General features: G+C 41.2%; 1 protein-coding gene across 3 annotated transcripts in view; it reads right to left on the reverse strand.

Annotated features, from left to right (window-relative positions):
* INTS13 (integrator complex subunit 13) overlaps positions 1-21365 on the reverse strand; it is a 196837-nt gene that overhangs the window by 93919 nt on the left and 81553 nt on the right. For all 3 annotated transcript variants that reach the window (XM_069228607.1, XM_069228609.1, XM_069228608.1), the window contains 3 exons: positions 18205-18295; positions 9667-9795; positions 4153-4237 (listed from right to left, as the gene is read on the reverse strand). In XM_069228607.1, the coding sequence (XP_069084708.1) occupies positions 4153-4237; positions 9667-9795; positions 18205-18295 (305 nt within the window). The remainder of the gene's footprint in view (positions 1-4152; positions 4238-9666; positions 9796-18204; positions 18296-21365) is intronic.

Below are 21365 nucleotides of genomic sequence, written 5' to 3' on the forward strand. Positions count from 1 at the left end.
GTTAGCCCTTCCCGATCCAACCCGTGTTGCTCCACATGCCACTGACCTGAAAATCTGGCACTGACCAGTGAACAATCTTTAACAGTTTTATGATAGTCATATACGTGGCTGATATGTTATCACTGGCAGGCGCCAACAGTAGTTGGGCATCAAATGAGATTAAGCACCTCACATGGGGAAGCATCATGAAATAGTAATGCTCAGCCAGACATATCTGCAGGCGAAAACTTCCAAAACCTTAATTATAGGAAGATGGTCAGATAGAGCCGTATGTGAAGGAATGAGGGTGTCAACAGGAATGGCTGGACTTTACACACTTCTGCAACCATGTGGAGTTACCAGGGCAGACTAAGACTTGGGCCCTCAACTAGCTACCATGGAAAATTATTAGCACAACCTCTGGGTAAAATATGGAGTTAGGACCACTGTGACCAGAAGAAAAGCTGCAATTGCAGTATCAGGCCACCTTATGTAGATGAGTTGTGGGATTTGTCAGACTGTACACAGGAATCTTTGTTGCCAGAAGAGTTTAATTTCCCAAAAGGCTTTCTGCTCCTAGATGTCTGAGAAAGCTAATTAGCAAATTCAAAATGTACTTCACATTTTTTGTATTGCCAACTGTTGGCCTTTAAAACGTGCACAACAAATATTCGTGGACAAGTTTCTCTCAGTGTAAAACAGAAAAATATTGTGAATTAATTTTCATCTGCCGATAATGGCTGATCTCTATTCTTCCTTGCCTAACAAGATAAAATGTGTCAAAGGAGTAGGATGTAGCCTGTTGACTGAAATGACTGTTGTCTTTGTCTATTATATGAAGGTTATTTCAGCAGATACGTGCCCGAAAAAACAAAGTGAAAAAACATGAATTTCCGCAATGTATTTTAAAGTTATTTTACTTTTGGTGCAAAGGTTGCATAAATAATAAATGCCTGCACAGAAATTCGTAATGTACTTTGTATTTTGAAGATACATGTGTCCAGGCAGAACACTAGAGAAATATTCTTATTTTTGAATGGAAGCTAGCAGGTTATTAATTTAAAAATGTCACAATTATTTTCTGTATAACAGGCATTGCGTAAAATAGTACAAATGGGCTTCAGTTGATGACAGTTTGAGGGTTTTTAGCCTGCACTAATCTCTAAGCTCTTTTTGCCAGTGCATTTAATTTTTGTGCATGTGCTCATATTTTGCACAGTTCCTCTTTTTATTGCCAGTGGCTGATTTCATTATATATTAGCAGGCTTCTCAAACATGCACAATTTACGGGCTCGCTTTGAGCATACATTTGTTCTTGTGTAGAGTATTTTGTTACATAATCTGAATGACTCATTTGATTACATCTTTTTAATATTGTTTGTCTATTGCTCCCTTAGACAATTTACATGATGTGAGCATAAAACGTATGATATATTTTTTATTATTTTTGCTGGCTACATTTCTACTATAAAGAAGAAATAAAGATTAAAAGATCAAGTGGAAGTCTTTTGCATACATTATTTTTGGCAGAGTTTCTAATACACTTTGCCTCCTACTGATCCTGTGGATCTAAACATTTATGATAGAAGAAAGTTGTTACCACATCAACATTGACCACTGGGTTTCACAATTCCTGTTACTCATGCACCCTCCCTTTGAGTACAAGGGTGCCCTTTCACTTTCTGCTGAGAACAGAGTGATAAAAAAGGAGGAAAAAGTGACTAGTTAGCCAGTGTGAGGAATTAGCCTCCTATGAACCTCACTGGTCCAACCCTATACAGGCTAGCCTATGCTCCCACTAAGAGCTGTTGCCCACTTCAAGCTGTCCTCCAAACGCAAGCAAATCATTGGCAACACAGAGACACACATTTATTTTTAACTCACATCAGTTAGTTGCCGATACAGTGATGACCCACCATGCATTGCCCACTTACTGCTTTGTTAGGAGGGCAAGGATTCCTGGCTCCAATACCGCCTCTCTGTCTCCAGCCATTTCCTTGCTGCAGAGATGGTGCAAGACCAGGGAGTAAACAAGAACTCTTTGCCAGAGGCTCCAGAAATCCTAGGACTCTCTTTGCTGGAGGCCCCAGAAAGCCTAATGAATCCAGTCTGACATATTAATATCCCATGAACATTGAAACATCCTAGGCTTAGGCTCTGAAAAGGCATATCATCTGGTACCTCCGAATCAATTGTGTTGGTGCATCTTCTTAAGTCCTGGCCAATGAGAAGACCACACACACACCCCTACACATAAGAGCACGATCAGCCATTACCCTACTGATGCAAAGAGAAGCAGTTATCTATAGTGCAGGGAATCCCACCATGCTCTGCCCAAGCATATCACAGAGTCCTTCTGACACTCAGCAATGACCAGATCCCTTCCTCACAAGCACACCAGCTGTAACACTCTCTGCAGAGCTGACTGGAGCAAGATATGCTCTCATACAGGCAGAGTCACACTCACACTCTTTGTCTTCAAACCAGTGCCAGTGTCTTAGACCAGAACTTCAAAATGACTGACGCACACAAAGAACATTTCTATCACTCTTGTTACTCACAACTAAGGCTAAAATGGCTATCTTTATAACTAAACACACATTCATGCAACTAGTGATGTCTCCTCCTGTCCTTGATTGCACAATAGTTCTGCCCCATCATCACACCCAGACCTCCCTAGCTGCAAGCAAACCCACTGACTAATAAAACATTAGACTTTTTTATTTTTGTGATCAAAAACCATAATATTTTCATAGTAACAATACAAAAGCTTTAGGGTAGCCAAGGGGATATAATGGTAATTGGTTTAATCACTTTAGCAGACAAGCTTGAGATGGTGTTCCACAGCTTATCCCCTTATATTAGGAATGCTCTGCCGTCCCATTTTGTACAACTGAAGTGAGAAATGGCAAGGCTGGCCTTCTAGGATCTAGTATTTCTCAAAGGAAAGTATTTTTTGAATTGGTCAAAGAATTTTGTAGCTGTACAATGGACATTTGTATACATGATGATTTGAATGTGTTTTTTTCACTGGCAGCCAATGTAACCTAAACTAAAATAAACTAAAGACCTGATTACGACCTTGGCAGGGGGAATACTCCATCACAAACATGGGATATAATATAGCCTTAGAACCAGCCGTAGCGGGCTCTACCGGCTATTAAAGGCCCGCTCCTGCGTTAAATGCCCGAGCCGAAGGCGAGGGCATTTAACAAGGGAAAGGGCCTTTAATAGCCGGTAGAGCCCGCTACGGCGGGTTCTAAGGCTATTAGAACATTCTGCCACTCAGGGCAGAATGTTCTATTAAATAAAACAAATTGCTCACGGAGCCAGAGGGGATAAAAATCCCATCGGGCTCCGTGAGGCTTTGTTCACAGCTGTTGCTGTGAACAAAGCGAACATTGGAATGTTGGTGCTGCGGGCTTTTACCGGCCAGTAAAAACCCGCAGCACTCCATTGTTTTCAATGGAGCTGCCAACGTTCCAATGTTCTAATGAAACTTGTAACATGGCAGGCGGGATATCTGTCACGTTTGTGACAGAGTGTCCCAACCACCACGGTCGCAATCAGGCCCTAAATTACTAAACTGCAAAGTCAACTTCTCCATGTGAGTAGAAATCTTAGGAGGAATCCCAACTAAGGAATGATCATCATAGTTTAAAAGAAAAAACTGAAATTCTACTTGCTCTTAACGCCTGCAAATGCATGGACAAGCTGAAACGTTAAATGAAATTATAAACAGTAATGTGGACTGGTGGGTGATCCTACTTTCTGGTAGCGTAGGAAAGTGGGTTATAGTTCTTGTCGGTTGATAATATTGCAAGACACAACACGGAAGCTCAAGCAGAATAGAAGCGCAAGACAAAGGTAAAAATTGTGTCTTTGCCTTAAGTGTAATTAGGTGATGAAAATCTATCTGTGCTTACTGTAAGTTTATATCTAGGCTAAAGAAGGAGGACACCCTAGTGAAAGAAGAGGCTGCTGAAGTACACTGCACTGTTAAGGGGACTTTGATATGATTAAATCATGCACAATGTGAACAGACCTGCCCCTGTCAGACATAATCATTCTATTAAAAGGATATATCTTACACTAGATAAGCTATATTTTCTAATTGAAGACCCCTTGAAAGGGCAAACCACCGTTTATCTTCTTCTCCCATCTTTTACTTACCACTTTTTGTAAAGTCTGTATGTGCCTCTTTGTGATGAAGAAGCTCCACGTCATAATTTGCAGATGTGTTAGCATGCTGCTCTTCCTTTAGATAAAACAAAACAAAAGTATGCGTTGAACACAAAATATCAACTCAAATGACCATTTTGCTCCCAGAGATTGCCAGCTGCTCACTGATGAAATAAAAGATGAAGTCTATCATATTCACAAATAAAATACTGTACTCTTGGATGCGATCCAACAGCTATATAATTGCAAATCATTCCAATGGAACATATATGGTAAAATAAAAACGCCAACTAAAATTTTCAAATGCGCCCAAGTTCTAAGTGGTAGACTACCAACATTACAAATTAACTTTTCTAAAAGTGTCAGCACCCCAAACTAAATTGACTACTACTCATCTATTTATGTGCATGCAAGAGGTGAGGGTAAAATAAAAAGAATAAGAAATGAAGATGAGGAGACAGCACAGGAAAAGGTGCACAAAAATGCAGAGCGATTAAGGTAAAGGGGTGTATGGAAGACAATGCACGAAGGGATTACTAGTTGTATAGAAAATATTAAAACCTTATCGCACTCCTCATGTCATAAAATGAATAAGACTTAGAAAAGAGTTTCTGTTTCCCACCAACTTCGTTGTATAATTTGCATTCCTGGTATTTCAAACATACTAACTACACCCCTTGTGCCAAGCAAAAACTACTAACCTAACACTGAAGTCTGATTTTTCAAGAGGAATTATATGGGTAAACAGATCACTGTGGCCCAAGTATCGTTAAATACAGCGGATGACAAAGATCATCTAGAATCATATCAAAACCTAAATAAATTATATCAGAACCCAAATAATAGCACATAAAGAAATAAATTTAAAAAAATCTAATAAATCAAATAAATCATACCAGAACCCAAATAAATCATATCATATCCAGAATCATATCAGAACCAAATAAATGACGAAGGAAGAATAAGGAAAAGTGCTCAGCCTTCCTTAATTTGTAATGGAGTAAGTGCCTCTGCCAAAAACCCTGCTCAGAAGCCCGCACATCACACTATAAAATGACAGCGTACCAAATACTAAGTCAGTGTGGTCTTGAATACACCTCATACCTCTTTAACCCACTACCAGACACTCTGTGCACCTTTATCTTACTCCTGTGGGTTCCTGCTTTCTCCCTTTGTGACGGTTCAGTCTTTCTCTCCCTCAGACTCTCTTTACGTTTGCATTTTTTTCTCTCTGTTGCTCTCAGTCAATGTCTGAAGCAGAAAAATAAGGGCTGTCCCAAAAAATGAGTGCTGGGGTGCCCCTCCAGCATCCACTGGCACAAATTAAGCACTGATCATCAGAGAACCTTAGGGACAAAAGGTCTACAGTATATTGGGTAAGCATGAAAAAAGTGCAGGATCATACTTAACTTCATAAAGCCAAATGCGACCCTACACTTTTTTCAATGTTGTTACTTTCCTCTTCTACCCTAGATACAAAGTATGCACTTAAAATGTCAAACATAATCTAAACTTTTACCTTAGGGACGATGCCAAGATTTGGCATACTGTATTTCTGAAAACAGGTATTTCCAGAAAATGGGCATTTATCTGCAGCAAATGGTGAGTGGTACATGAAAAAGGACATGCTCTCTTGCCAATAGGCAGGCAGACATTCCTAGGTTTATTCTGGATGGGTGTGCAATATGACCACCAAAATCCACTTTGCACTTTAGTTTTCAGCAATACAACTGCAGTGTCTGGACTTCAGTTCCTCATGAACAGTGACAGGTTTCATCCCAGATTAATGAATATTTCCAAGATTAGATCACACTGGACAAGCTTTAACTTCTAATGTGGCATAACCTGCGGGCTCATCCGAGGTAGTCCACAACTTCTCCTATGAATACCTTGAAATTCTAGTTGATCTGAAATATGAGGATGACTGCCAAAAATACACACAGGCGAAAGCGTCCTCAGATAAGTAAGGTTTAGAACATACCTATGTGTTTGAGTGTGAAATTATGCAGTTGAAAGTATGTATTCCATTAAGAGCCCAATTACGGGTGAGGATGAATTATGAATGAAGATTCTGATTGGCAGGTATTTTCATTACCAGTCAGAATTTCTGCATATAACTTTGCAGGCCAAGTTTTCTGGCTGGTGAAATCATGCCTAGTCAAGTGTTCCAACACCAGAGAAATCCTAGTGTGGAAACACTACATAACTTAAAATTGTGTGTAGCAGAAGTCTACACAGGAACCAGGCTGTACACAATTCCTAATCAGAACCGAAGTCCACAGTGATACAACATCTGAAATGCATTTTACATTGACCTTTTATAACACATTTTCGTTGAAATATATGGCCATTACTCAATATTAACACAGCACTGCATCATGAGCATCTCTGACCTGAACCTAGCTGTAATATACTAGTGAAATAGAGATTACCAGTAAAGTAGGATTGTATTGTGACTGTATAAGGAACATTGTAGAAACAAAAATTGTTGTTTAGTTTGAAATGTATGTAAATAAAAATATAGAAAAACATACACTTATGTATTTTGACAGATACATATAACAATGTCTTGGATTAACTGTGCCTTAAAGTTTTTTCAACACAAAAGGATGACGAGCGAAGTGCTGAAACTTTTCTAACACTCTCTCCCAGTTCCAGTTTCGGGTTTAATCCATCGTTCTTTTGCTCACCATGCCACCAGTGTTTGGCCCGGCCATATGCCAATCAGTCTTGACCCTGTCATGTTACTCATCGGAGGAGAAGGTCTCGCTATATGTGGGTGATATTCTCCTCTATGTCACCGAGCTACAGACCACACTTCCGGTAGTCTTTGAAACTATAGAGCTCTTCAGTGGCTACTTAGGATATAAAATATATTGGGCGAAATTGGTGCTTTTAATCCATATGGCACCCTAGACTCTGCTGCCTTGCTGGGTAATTTGTGGCTAGAAACAGTGAGCTTTAAGGATGAAGGTATGCAGGTTATGACTGACAGAAATGTATGTTTTGGCTGCTAACCTTGGATGGATATACGAGGCCTTCAGAGGTGATTCGGAGCACTTGTGTAGGCTGCCTATAACCTTCCTGGGTAGGGGGGACCTCTTCAATATGATTACGCTGCCTAAATTGCTGTACAGCCTCCAGAACACACTACACGAATCCAGAAGAGATGTTTAACAAAATACATAGAGAGGTAGGGCTAATCCTCTGGGATGGGAGGACACCCAAGAATTGCATTGAGAATGCTTCAGCAGAATTCCTATAATGGGGGATATCCCTCTCAACTATCCGGGCTCACTACTGGGCAACACATCTGACACCAAATAATGAATGATTGTTTATGACCCAGAAGCACCCAACATATGCGCTGGAGAGGACCCAGTTCCAGCCACGTTCCCCTATACACTATATTTATGGGGCTACAGTTTTGAGCAGGCTATTGCCAGCAAAGCAGGTAACATTAGGCTTGTGGCGGAGAGCCTCCAAGATGATAGTATGGGAGTCAAAGGTTACTAGGAAAACAACCTAGTGGGGGGAGTGCTAAAGGAAATGGGTAAGCTGCATGGTTTTAGCTCCTGTGATATGATTGGCATCTCCGAGGTAGGGGATGTATTATATGATAGGACTCTTATGCCATTCCCCTCTCTGCACCAGGAATACCACTTGCACCAAAATCAATATCTGAAATTTGTGCAGCTCCATCATGCCTGGTTGGCTGAGGAGCTAGATAAGGTTGCGATGGAAGAGTATGCCCCGCCCGAAGGACGCTGCGTATGGAATAGCTCAGGCTAAGGCCATCTGGTTTTCTTCTAAAACCATTAATAACAAAATCCCTAATACTTTAGGCAAGCTGTGTGATAAGTGGATAACAGACCTGGTGAGACAGATGACACTGACTGGGCGGCAACCTTGATGCATCCTCGGGAAGCTGTAATAAAATCCTTTCTCCGCCTGGTACAAATCAATATAGTTAATAAAATGTATTGCGATCAGGCTCGATTACAGGGAATAGAAAGAGAAGCCTCACCGGAGTGCCTGCAATGTATGCGGAGAAGGGAAGACTTCCTGCATACTCTTTGGAGTTGTCTCATCATTCAGGCATGCTAGTCAGCCATTGTTCAAGAATTACAGGCTGTGTTGGAGGTAGAAGTCCCACTAGACCCAGAATATATATGGCGGGGAATCCCCACTGAAAGTGATATATATAGAGCTAAACTCCTGTTGCTTTATCAAGTATTAATTGTTGCAAAACGAGACATAGCGAAACACTGAGGTGCACGGGAACCGCCTCCACACTTTTCCCCATAATGAGCCAATGGAAGGATGGCATGGTTACGTATATGGGTACGGAAAGGGTCACATACAAGAGCGGGGGTGCAAATTCAGTAAAATATGTGAACCATGGATGCAATACTATGGTTTGGGGTCTGAGGTCTGTCGGAATGAGGAGGTGGATGTGGGTGCTACCTCTACTATGTAAGACTGTCCGGCTTGATTACTCAGTAGTGTTTGTCCTGATTATTATTATTAAGGGAAGCGCTGTGCCGGGGTAGATCTGGATGCGTATTAGTCACCTCTCCCACCCCCTCTTTTTTCCTCTGTTAACTGTCCTGCCTTTCCTTAGCTATTCTAAACTTGTATTGTTCGATGCTGCCCGAACTGAAACTTATGATGGTGACACCGTAGATGCTCCATGTTGCTTTTTTCTGTAGTATTTGCTGTTTTTTTTTCTTTACAGTCAATAAAGGTATTTAAAAAAAGAGATTTTAATACAGCTTGAACCACATCAATCCATACCCTAAACTTATAGTCTTTCAAGAATGGAAAATGTGAAAGGGAAGAATCAAGGAAAAAATGAACATTCATATATTTTGAGTTATGCAGTTAGCTTTTGCTACGTTTAAAATCGGCAACAATGGTCTATGGTCACCTGACACTTCTTCTAACTAACTTTACAAATAAGAAAACAGACGAAATGTAGCAAAAAAAAAAAAAAAAGAACTAATACATTTGTCAAAATGTCAATAATGTTGGAGAATTCATATTTAACCACTTGTGATAACTGAAAGGCAAAACGTAGTGTGTTTTTGATAGACAGTTGATATTGGCATCGACATGATACTGAGGAAGCAACATTCTACTGTACTATTCGAATACATAGGGTAAGAATTAGCTAGTTGGCAAACTACAGGAAAATAATGACAGACACCAAACAAGACAAGCTTATCGGACTGCAATAGGTCCTGGGAAGCTACGTCTAAACGGGTCACAGTACAATACAGCCGCTTGATCTGGGGCCCTTTTTTCATTAATATTTTTCCTTTTCCATAAAATGTACTGACCTGATCACAGACATTAAACGTGGGCTAGCAAAACAGAAAATATGATTATGAAGAGGAAACAATGCAAAAAAACTAAGAATTAAAATAAATGTTAAAAAACAAAGCAATATTAGCGAGAGATGCAATTGTCCGAACATTAAATCGGTGGAGGAGGTCAGAGTACCTTCATGGGGATGTTCGTGATGGTGGTTGATGCTAAGTCAAAGTGCTGCTGTACTAAGATATTCAGTTTGGTAGAAAGATGGCGTCCTGCTCGGACACTATGCACTTCACTGGTCAAAACCGAAGAAAGCTGAAAATGAAAAAAAAAAAAAAAAAACATTAAAAACGGAATACAACAAGAAAAGAAAAAATTTATATTTTCACATCTCAATGACAAGCAACGGTTTAACATAGTAGAGCAGAGGGAATGAATCTGGGTTTAGGCACTATGTTCAAATTAAAAGGGCACAGTCATTAGGTCGAGCATAGCAGTGTACAAGTGCTGCTTTTCCGACCTGTTGGTATCTAGTTGGGTTAACCACACCCACCTCATACCCATCACTTTCACTCCTTCGTGGACTTGCCTTTCAAAAATCCTTTGATGACATTGGTAAAAAGCCTTACCTTTGTCCCTCCTTAGGGCAGTTTTTTTTACCGATTTGGCCACCGAGCGTATTACATGGATAACTGCACGTTTGCAGATATGTTTGACTGTGAGCAAACTTCTTTTTCCTTTTGTGTCTGACGGCAGCTGTGGCGCTTTGAACTGACTTGCTTATGTCAACAGTTTTATTTTTCATTTTATGTGGCAAAAAAAGTCCATTTCGGAATTTACAACGCTAATAGCTGTAACATGAGCAAACTTGAGACCCACTGCATTGCAAATGCTTCTTTTTCTAGGCCTTCCAATTTTTACACTTGTGAACTGGGCAAAATGGCACAGCAGATTACCATTTTTTAAGCAGCACAAGCAACGAGATGGTAAAGGCTAAATAAGCAGAGCGATGTCTAAACAAAGCAATCACTCCTAAAGTGATTCCTAATTTGAAACTTGTAATATGTAAAAGCTTGTGCAGAAAAATGTAAGCGGGATTTAGCTCTCCATAAACAAGAGTTAAAGACACTATAAGTGGAGTATTGTCTCTAATGTTTTACAAATTCCAATAAACCTCCTTCCACGTCTCAAGGGACCCTTCTAATGGCCTACAACAAAATATTGTGAAGTCAAAGCTACAGATAAAGAAGTCAGCTTTCTTTTTACATGCAGGACCTCACTCTTTAAATCCACTGTAGTAGTGGACACACAAAGGTATTGTGCTTTGTGAATGTAGACCCACAAGTACCTTAAAATATTTCAATCATGAGAAATCAGAAGTTCTAATGAAAGAATGAGATCAAGTCAGCAGTTGCTTCCTAACTAGTAAAATGTGCTTAAAACCTACCCAGAAACACAAATTCATACTGCCCTGCTCACAATTTAAAAAAAAAAAAAAAAAACACACTTAAATGTATCTGGCAATGAAGAGAATAGGAACTCGGAATAAGAAAACAGAAATCATCTTCAGGATTGATGTGGCGTTTGTTTGTGTTGTGGGTAATACATTACCAAAATCAATATGAACTTTGAACCACTGAGTTGTAACAGTGCTAGAAGACAAACAACAGTCATCCAACTCAGCTTGGTATTATACACCTTTCTTTTATATGAAGAGCTCTAACCTTTGAATTCTGATCCAAATGTTAATTTGATTTCTGTGTCTCAGAACTTCTAGCAAAAAATGAAAGGTAACTCTGTGGTAGCCTAAAGGAGAACACAAGGGGGAGTCACCGCACTTTGACCTATGTCCTTACAGAAGTAGGCAACGACATTTGTTTTTTTGACCAGGTGGTAGATGTACTGTCCCTCTACTAGTTTATGTAAGATCTAGCACTATTATTCCTTGTGTGATATCAGAACCCTCTTTTACAGATTGTCCTTGAGGAAGGCGCTGTATAAAAATCTTGAGTTGGTACTATGGTAAAAAGGGATATTTTCTCTTCCAAGCCGAACCGCTGTTTGTTCTGGGCTGCAACTGCTCGCTCTGTTTCATCTCTGTTTTTTAGCGCTTTGATGCCTACTGGTCTAATGCGCTCTAGAAATACCATAAATGCAAATACTGATACGTTCATACTGACACCTGTAGCTTCTTTATGCAGCCCCCCACCAACCCGCAATAGCCTCCCGTAACAGCAACCCAGCGGTCCACTGTAGCTCTGCACCCAGATGGCCTGAACCAAGTAGAAGAGGACCACTGGTGTTTCTGCATTCCCCAGGCTCATGAGACTTGAGCCCACTTATTGGTTTACCCAGACTGGTCCTCCAGTCCACGTCTGCCGCCTGTTTCTGTGGGCCCCCTCCACCGTGACCGACACCCTATGGTCCAAGAAAACTCTGCAGCCGGATGCCCAGACCAAGTAGAAGAGGACCACTGATGTCCCTGCTTCCCCGAGCATCACAAGACCTGAGCCCTCTCAGTGGCTAACCCTGACTGGACTCCCAGTCCTAAACTGCAGCGGCGTTCCAACTAGACCGATCCCCCATTGACTTAACATTGGGCACCCGATGCCCAAGAGCTGTGTGGTGTGATCCTTGCCCAATACTTGCCTCAAGTAAGAGATTGGGCCCTTAAGTCGCTGTACTCTACCCGTTTCCCGTATTTGTTGTTCCTCCATAGGATAACAATACAGCTTTCAAGCTGTAAAGATTTCTCTTGCAAAACGTACTTACCTGATCGTATTGATTCTGGTGCCAAAACATATATAAAGATACTTGTTATTTTTGCAAATTGATGTGGATCTCCTTATTGAGTTGTGTCTCATTTATTGACTATGTGTGTGTATTTACAAATGTCTCACACTCCTCTCTGATAAGGCTAAGGCTGCTCGGCCACACTGCCCCCCCTAAAGGAGCACCTTGGGACTGCTAGCGCAAGCCGTGTCCACTAGTAAGGGAACCCCATGACTCTTTGCCAGTATATCTCATTTTTATATACCATATAAACAGCCAGCTTCTTACATTATTTGACTGCCAAAGAAGGATATGTCAACAAATAAAGTGGCCATGCATGACACCTTAAGTGCTAATGGTTAAAACATATTACTGAATTACTGAATTGTACACAAAAGGGCAAAAGGGGAAGACAGCTAGTTTCAATTTGTTGTGTGGGACAACACCCCCCCAATAATCACAGGGTAGGGGAAGGTGGCTGTGTAGCTCTCAACCAGCATGCAAGCTGGTTGACATGTTACTTACAAAAATGAGCCTGCATTGCTTGTTTTCTGTGGAAAGGGAGAGCAAGGAACTGACACTTTATGGGAGCATGTAGATGTCAGCCTTAACATTGAAAAGGCGAGCAGAGTCAGCTGTGGCTTGGAAGAATTAGTATGCTGGAAGCCATCCAAGACTTAGGTGTACTGGTTGAGAGGGCTCGCAAAAGCTGAATTCAAGATCCCATGTTCTCATTCTGTCAGTAGACAGAAAAAAATAGAAGACTCATTTAAATTCAGATTTGGGGCAGATTCACGTGGGCTCAGTCACCCGATATGGGGGTCCACAGATAACTTTGTAGAGACAGACTGCCAAGGCACCAGTGGATATTTTCTGATAATAGGAGAGTTGTGAAGAGGGGTCTCATTATTGAGTCTCACCATCTGGATATTAAAAGAGCCATAAAGCCGAGCAGCCCATATCACAAGAAGAATACACAATTTACAAGGTCATGATAAGAAAGCAAGAGGTAAAATTGGGAAACTACCTACTCAAAAAGAAATCTATGCACACTTTTGGCACTGTGTCTTCAAAAAATAATTAAGAGTGTAAACAAAGGTTTTTTATTGTACATTAACCAAGTACACTTTTAAGCACAACAAAATATGTGGACAGGCAAGCAGATGTCCACTTGCGACTTAGCTCTCAAGTCTTTAGCTGTCATGTATTCAACATCAGCCCTGTCATGAGATAGGGCTGATGTTGTACCATGCTTTATTTCTTCATTTGGTAACAAATAAACTTCACCTGTACCCTTTTTTAGTGATAGGTGCTGGAACTAAAACCGATAATTTAGCCACACTAATCTAAGAGACTGATGATGTTAACACTATTCCAATATTAATAGGTTTGCAATATTACAGTGAGATAGAAAAAATGAAGAAGCTTCTTCAAGAGAACCATAGATGCAAAAACAGAGACAGAACATGGCAGAGAATGGGGTGCAATTCAAACTACACCAACAAAACTACCAAGAGATTTCTTGAAAGATACTGAAAGAGATGAGAAAGTGTTGCCGGACAACACCACTATAAAGAAACGGATAAAATGATGATGAAGTGATATAATGCAAAAGTTTGAAATCTCAAGACAGCTTACAAAAAAGTCCCAGTTGACATGCCAATTTCGATAAAAAGCCAGGCGGTCCACCTCAATCCAACAGTTTCAGGTAAATGACAAAGCATTTGGAAGTGCTTGAAAAATCAATCAAGACAAAATAATTTCAGAACATTATTATTTTTCTTTTACATATGTCAGGTTTGTAACTGGAGCAGTAAAAAGGTGCACTGCTGCAGAAGGAGCTGACAAAACTGAAGAAAAGGAGAGTTTTCAAGGCTTTTCTAAATTGAAAATGGCCTGAAATTGATCAGAGGCAGACAATCCTATGATGGGGTGTGGAGTTATAGATTCTTTGCTAAGTCATCCTTCTAGTAATATGAAGTTTGCATAAATTAGGACTTCATTTTATAATTCACTGAAAGACCACTACCTACACTCATTTGCAAGCTTATTGCACTGAAGAACAAGTTACTTACCTTTGGTAACACTCTTTGTTGTGGATACTCTATCTAACTGCATATTCCTCACCTTTGTAATATTTCTAGGCATCAGGCTACAGCGAAAAAGATTTATACAGCATTGCTCATACACGCTAGTGGGCAGCGCTGTGTGGCTCAGTGCTGTCTTCATTCTGCCCTGTTAATGGCAATAAAGCCGCATATGATAGATTGGTGTAGGCTGTTGGAGTCTCTTTTCCCCTTTCAACGGGGAGCAAAGAACGCTGGAAGAGTGACAGATTGGCCAATGTGGAAAGCAGTCACAGCACTTAGCAAAAAGGCCACCCAGGTCATAAACACTACTTTTTCTGAGAAAAGGTGGTGTAGGCCACCTGCAAAGAGAGAGTTTGGAGTTCACTCATGCAATAAGTCAATGTTATTGCAATCAAGAACACAGTCTTCAGAGTCAGGAGACGTAGTGAACAGCATTGGTTTGAAAGGACTGAAAGTGGGGATCGAACTAATATCCCACTATGGCATAACAAAGGGTTTGAGATTAAACATATGAGTCAAACATTTCATAAACCTCATTACAACAGGTGATTTGAACAGGGACAGCTGGTCCAGCAAATGTAAAAATAAAAAACAAAAATTGACAAGATACCTTTAACAGTGATCACTGAAAGTCCTTGCTGGGCCAGAAGTAAAATAAACAAGACAGCGAACAATTTTTTCCTGTAATGTGTCTATACTGCAAGTGCCACACAAAGCCACATACTTGTCTCAGCACCTGGCATAGACAGACTTGGTAGTGGGATGCCTAGCAGAAAGGATGACACCCACAACTTTAGGACGACGATATCTCCATACATCAAGGTACTGATTGCAAAGGTTTGGGTGCAAGGCCATGCCGTGCAGCTGGTCAAGAGATCCTACCAAAGCAGTAGCGTCTTCAGAGGACAGATGATAATGGCCACAAGTTCCGGGCACCACACTCTCCTTGCCCAATCCAAAGCCACTAGAATATCTTGAGCCCAGTCATTCCTCACCTTCTTCCAAACTCAGGGCAGAAAGGCATACAGGAATCCCATCTTCCACTCTATCTGGAATTCATCTCAAATGAACGCCTTCTTAGAAACTCCAGCAGGCAAAGGTTTTGACACTGTTCATTCTCTGCGGTGGCAAAAAGATCTAGCCAGGGTTCTCTTTATTGATGGAAGATGCCTTGTGCAACCTCAAGATGTAACCACCATTTCTGATCTGCCAGGCACTGATGGCTGAGTTAGTCAGCCCAGGTGATTCACAATCAGGAAGAGAGCCTGAAGCTCCAGCCAGCTCCAGAGTTAAAGTGCCTCTTGGCACAGGACCCAGGACCCACTTGCTCAGCTTGTTGTAGTACCATAAGGAAGTGTTGCCATCTACGAGGATCTGAACAAGCCTCTCTTTGGAAGGCTTTCAGCGCCTGTCGAATGGCCCACAACTTCAGTACGTTAATGTGGAGATGGGTCTCTGCCAAAGACTACTCATCTCTGTTTCTTCCAGATGACCTCATACCAGTAATGACGGTTCCGTCACCACTGTCGCATCTGAGTAGGGAAGGAAGAGGGGGTCTGCTTCTGATCCAACTGCTGTTGAGCAGCCACCATTGCAAATCATTTTGCAATCTCCTCCAAAATCTGGATGGAATCCAACAGGTCCAGTGCGACTTCAGGTCCCATTGCAGAGACTGCATTAGCCATCTGGCAAAGTTGACAATGGGATGCAAGAGGTTAATAAGTCTGAAAGTCACTCTCAGTGGCACATAAGACCAAGGCCAAAATATTGGAATAATAGCCCAAATGTTCTGGACTAGTTGTGATGGAGGGAAGGCCCGGAACCGCACAGTATGGAAAACAGGTCTAATGAAAGGTAGCCTTTGTCACATGTGACTTCGGCATGATGCTAATGAACCCCAGTGAAATCAGTCTATGACTGACTGTGGCAAACTCACCTTTAACAGTCACTTGTTGTGGTAGGGGAAAACTGAAATCCCCAATCTCCAAAGGTCTGCTGGGACAACCACCATTTTTGTGAACACCCAAGGGGTACTGATGAGACCAAAGGGAAGTACAGCAAACTGAAATCCTCCTGGCCTACCTTGAAGCACAAGTAGAGTCTGTGGGACTGCAGGATGGGTACATGGAAGTAGGTGTCCTGTAGGTCCAAAGTCACCAACCAGTCCGACTGATCCCTCTTGGCCTTCTTGTGCTTCTGCTTTGACTTGTCGGAAAGTTTGGACCACAAGTATAGCCCGTCGCAGGAACAGACTGGGGAGAGGGAACGGGCCTGTGCCCTTGACTTCAAGTGGGACTTCTGTGACTTCCTCCGAAGTTCGACAACGAACAGCTTTCGACCAGAGCTTGGGTACTTTGCCCTGAATCGAATCACCAGAGGCATGCCTTGTGTGGATTTGTAACAGTCATCTGATTGTGACAGTTCCTACAGCCTTTAGTTTTAGGAGGAGACATAGCTTTCCTGCACACTGATAAAAACTGCAGAATTTTAAGAAAAACCTATGAGGAAAACGTTTGGAGCGACCTCCCAATTTGTGTTCAGAGGCATGTAAAGAAAGGAACTGATGTTGATGCACGTGCCTGGCACTTACATGTCGGTTCTTCATTACTTTTGGGGAGGAACACATTCAACTCAGAGCTGCATTAATCTATCTACTGGCACGCAGGAGCAATGGTGTTTAAATCTTCAGGATCCAGTCTGGTGCCTGGAGATATTCTAAAGGTGAGCAGTCTGCAGTTAAAAGTATCAATCAGAAAGCGCAGATGACAAGATTAAAGTCCTTTTACAATCTGGTTGTATGGCTATACATACATAATGCTGCACTGTGTAAGAGTGCCTGACGGGTAGGCATACCTTTATCTGCACCATTATTTCTTTGTGTACAGTCTTATAAATGGCAATACAGCCCAATTAAAAAACGCATCTAGAGTACAAAAGGCACTGAAATTAGTGACACTAAAAAAAACAATTATTAAATTATCATCAACATATCACACAGACCTTTAGGAAGGAACAACACAAGTTGTATCAAATTATTTTTAAACATGCAGTAGGCTCAGCAATACAGACGAGCTGAAACAAAGACAGAACTATGAGAACACGTCAGTAGTTTAAAGCCACCTAAAGTGATGCATTTGTATTGTTTTACTTCTTCCCAATTCATTCTTTGAAATATTGTGTGGGCATTTGGGAACTTAAGAGAGTTCAGCAGTAATTTGTCTCTGTTGGTGGCTGACAATAAATTGATTGTGCTATAAAAGAGGGTGACAACCTCAGACTTTACAATCCTGCTTTATATTTTAAGCAAAAGTGTCAGTCCTGATGCGTGTGAAGACTGAACTGAGCTACACAATTTCAGTTTACAATAAACACTTGGATTCACATCCTGCAGCCCGAGAGCGCAATCCCTGTGCAGCATGCGTCTTAATTGCTCTTGCTCAGAATCTATGCTATATAAATCTACTTCATTTTTACACCGTAGACAACGCTTTCAATTGGTTGTCAAGATCCATAGAAATTTTCGTTTGATTTTGTTATGAATGTGAGCGCATTATTAAACCTGACAACATATGCCTAATGAGCTAAATGTCCTGGACACAACCAAAATACTGACGAAGTATAAGAGATAAGCAACCATGTGAAGACTAGGAAGCTTTGCATCTCTGGTTCAATGAACAATAAGAGCAGATTTTGAGCCTCAATGATTAGGTAAAAAATACATTTTTTAATGAAAGGAAATTGCAGACATAAGTAAATCACAGAATTCTTGCCATACTGTGGTACTTTGTGCTTCATAAATGAACTATGGAACCTCAGTATGTCCCCAATAAAGAGCACATAAATATTTATGACTGCTTCCAACCTCTTTCTTTGGACGATCCGACACAAGGCTCTCTTCACCGACTGGGTAAGTATGGATCAGGATGAGTTCACATTTCTGAATCTGCATGAGACTAAGGCACAAAATGTTCATTTAGTATGGAATGTCAGCTTTTAAACAGTTATGCATACCATACAGTTGCAAAACATTCATGAAGTAATACATTTTCATCAAATTTGTAACTTTTTCAGATAATACAGTGCGTTTCAGTTCACATCATGTTTAAGGCTGATGGTCAGGTTTATTTTAAAACTGCGTAACATATGTTTCAATATGGGCTCATTCTATATGCATGTGTGCTTCTGCCCACTACCAAGTGCTCAATATGGCTCCTGTGCAACGAGTGATTGCCTTTTCTTAGAACAGCTGTATTACATGCTGACCCCTGCAAGCACTTTCACTCCTGCTCTCGCCTATCTTGTGGTTTGCTCAAATAACTCACCACCTGTACTATTCCCAATCATGCTTATTATAGACTGTTCCCAAATTAGTCCTCATGTAATGGATTGCCATTATGGCTGTGTATTGATATGCTTTGTCTGTGCATGCACAGGCTGAGCGTGCCTTAGAACACTGAGTGTGGATGCATGGAATGTTGGTCTTTGTGCTAAGTGGAGTCTGGGAGTTCACTGTAGTGTCCAGGCATGGGTATCTGGGATGTGTACATACATGGGCATCTGGGAGGATCAATCAATAATTAGTAATATTCATCATCATTAAGCAGCCTTAAGATATGCCATTCCCTTTTTCCATTTTTATAGCATGTTCATCACTTTTATTGTATATGTAATTGAGTTGCATGTTACATGTGGTTTTGCAGTTAATATTGATGTGGGTATTCTCAAGAGCTTTATTGTTTCAAACATATTATTTACCTGCATTGTTTGTTTACTACGTTGTCAGGCCTTTGCACATTTATGCCATCAGCATTTTGTTATGAAATATTTGATATGTGACGTATTTGTTTATAGCCTTGATAAAGTCGGAGGTGAATACACCATAAAGGCGAAACACGGATTGGTTGCATTGATGTCATGAAAACGTGACTTGTACTCATGTCAGAAAGCGTGGGCTTAAAGATTACAAGGAGCATGTGGATCTAATAAAGAGACTGGAACATGAATATAAAGACTATTGGATTTGGATGTTGTTATTTGTGTAACAAAAAGTGAGTTCTCAGGGAATCCTATAAGTGAGGAAGATAAGTATCCTGGAGAGGTGTAGTACCCTTTTATGTTGTGACTGGAATCCACAAGTTCTGTGTGAGTGCTCTGGGAACTCATCACGGTGTACATATGGGACGATTAAACAGGTGTGTGGTACTAGAGGCAGAGTACATCAATATGAAGTATCTTGTGTGTCTTTCTTTTCTAGTGCATTTTTGTTTCACCGATATGTGCTCTGGGGCCCATCAAAGTTTTGTACAATGAGAGGATTTGACAAGGCGTGGTAATGAAACCACTGTGCAGTGGTATGTATAGCCTAGCTTTTATTAACTGGAGTGAGCCAGAATGGGAGAATCTGAATTGGCTTTCAAAGAGTGTAATTGTAGGTGTGGGAAAAAGATCCTGCTCTACTGGCAGTTCGCAGAGTGTTGCCCACACTGCACAGATTTCAAGCAAATGTCCCCCAACAGCCACATGGCAGACTTTTTAACAAATGCGGCTCACCAACGTTAAGTGCGACTGCAGGCTCACAGCTGGCAGCATTCAGTTAGTTGGTTGGAACTCTTATGTTGCTGAGAGTTCAGATCAGGAGACCAGCTGGCTGACCCTTGAAGTCACAATAGGTTCTGTTTTGGAGAGATGCAGGTCCAGTCCTTCTCACATAGGCAAGGAGGGCAAGCAGGCCAGAACGGTCAGGCAGAAGTTCTTCCAGATCAGCAGTACAGCAGTCTGGGAGTCCTTGTAGAAGCACAAAAGGCTTTCTTTCTGGCAGGGCATCCATAGGTCCAGAAATGTACTGAAGTGGTGGTGCCTGATACTCAGTTCAAATACCCAGTGGTGCCTTTGAAGTGGGGGAGACGTCAAAGACGTTTTTGAAGTGCACAGTGGTCTTCCCTTCCTGCCCTGGCTCCAGACTCCCTCAAGGTGGGTGTGCAGCCCTTTGTGTGGGGAGAGGAAACAGCCTATTCAGGTGTAAGTGTGAGGTTGTGGCCAGTTCCTCGCTCCATCCAGTCAGAATGGCCCACCAAGTCACTTCTAAGCTCCCACTATGTGTGGCTGTCTAGATGGAATATACAAAGCCAGATGTCATCCACCCCAGGCAAGTGATCAGAGACAGGCTGCAGACACACAGGGCTAGGAGCAGGAAAACACCAATGTTCTAAAAGGGGAATTTTCGAAAGTGGAACAATAAATCATTAAACGGGATTTATCGTTACAATTCCATAGGTACTAAACATGACAGATCTACCTACTCTCAGTCCGGAATTACAGCTTATTGAATTCAATAAGGAATCCCCAATGTCATCCTATGAGAGGGTTAGGCCTCACAGTAGTAAAATTAGGAGTTTTTTCACTACCAGGACATGTAAAACTGAAAGATGCATGTTGTCCTTTTTAACTACATAGCACCCTACCCTTTGGCCTACCAAGGTCCTACCTTAGGGTTGACTTACATGTCATAAAAGGGGAGTTTAAGGTTTGGCAAGGGGTTTTCAAATGCCATGTCAACATGGCAGTGTGACACTCTATTCTGCATTGACAGACCTGGGATATGTTTAAAGGGCTACTAAAGTGGGCCTGAAAAAGCACACACTCATGTGAAACTCACTAATAGACAATGTATAATTAAGCAGGAGATCCTGCTACTGAATTAATCAGAGAACAATGCTTCTATCTTCCACTGTCTCTCCGAACGGGCGATTTAAAACTCAGGTTCACGTGAACATTTGGGTTGCTCTTGTACTTTATTAGCTTACCTAAGTGGGTGGCACAATCAGTGCTGCAGGCCGATTAGTAGCATTTAATCTGCAGGCCATGGGTGGATGTAGTGTACTTTACCAGGGACTTATAAGTAAATTAAATATGCCAGTTAGGTATACCAATCAAACCATGTTTTGGGGAGAGAGCACCAAAATAAAACTTTAGCACTGGTTAGCAGTGGTAAAGTGCACAGAGCCCTAAGGTCAACAAAAACAA

This window comes from Pleurodeles waltl, chromosome 4_1 (genome assembly GCF_031143425.1).
Source record: "Pleurodeles waltl isolate 20211129_DDA chromosome 4_1, aPleWal1.hap1.20221129, whole genome shotgun sequence".
Lineage (NCBI taxonomy): Eukaryota > Metazoa > Chordata > Amphibia > Caudata > Salamandridae > Pleurodeles > Pleurodeles waltl.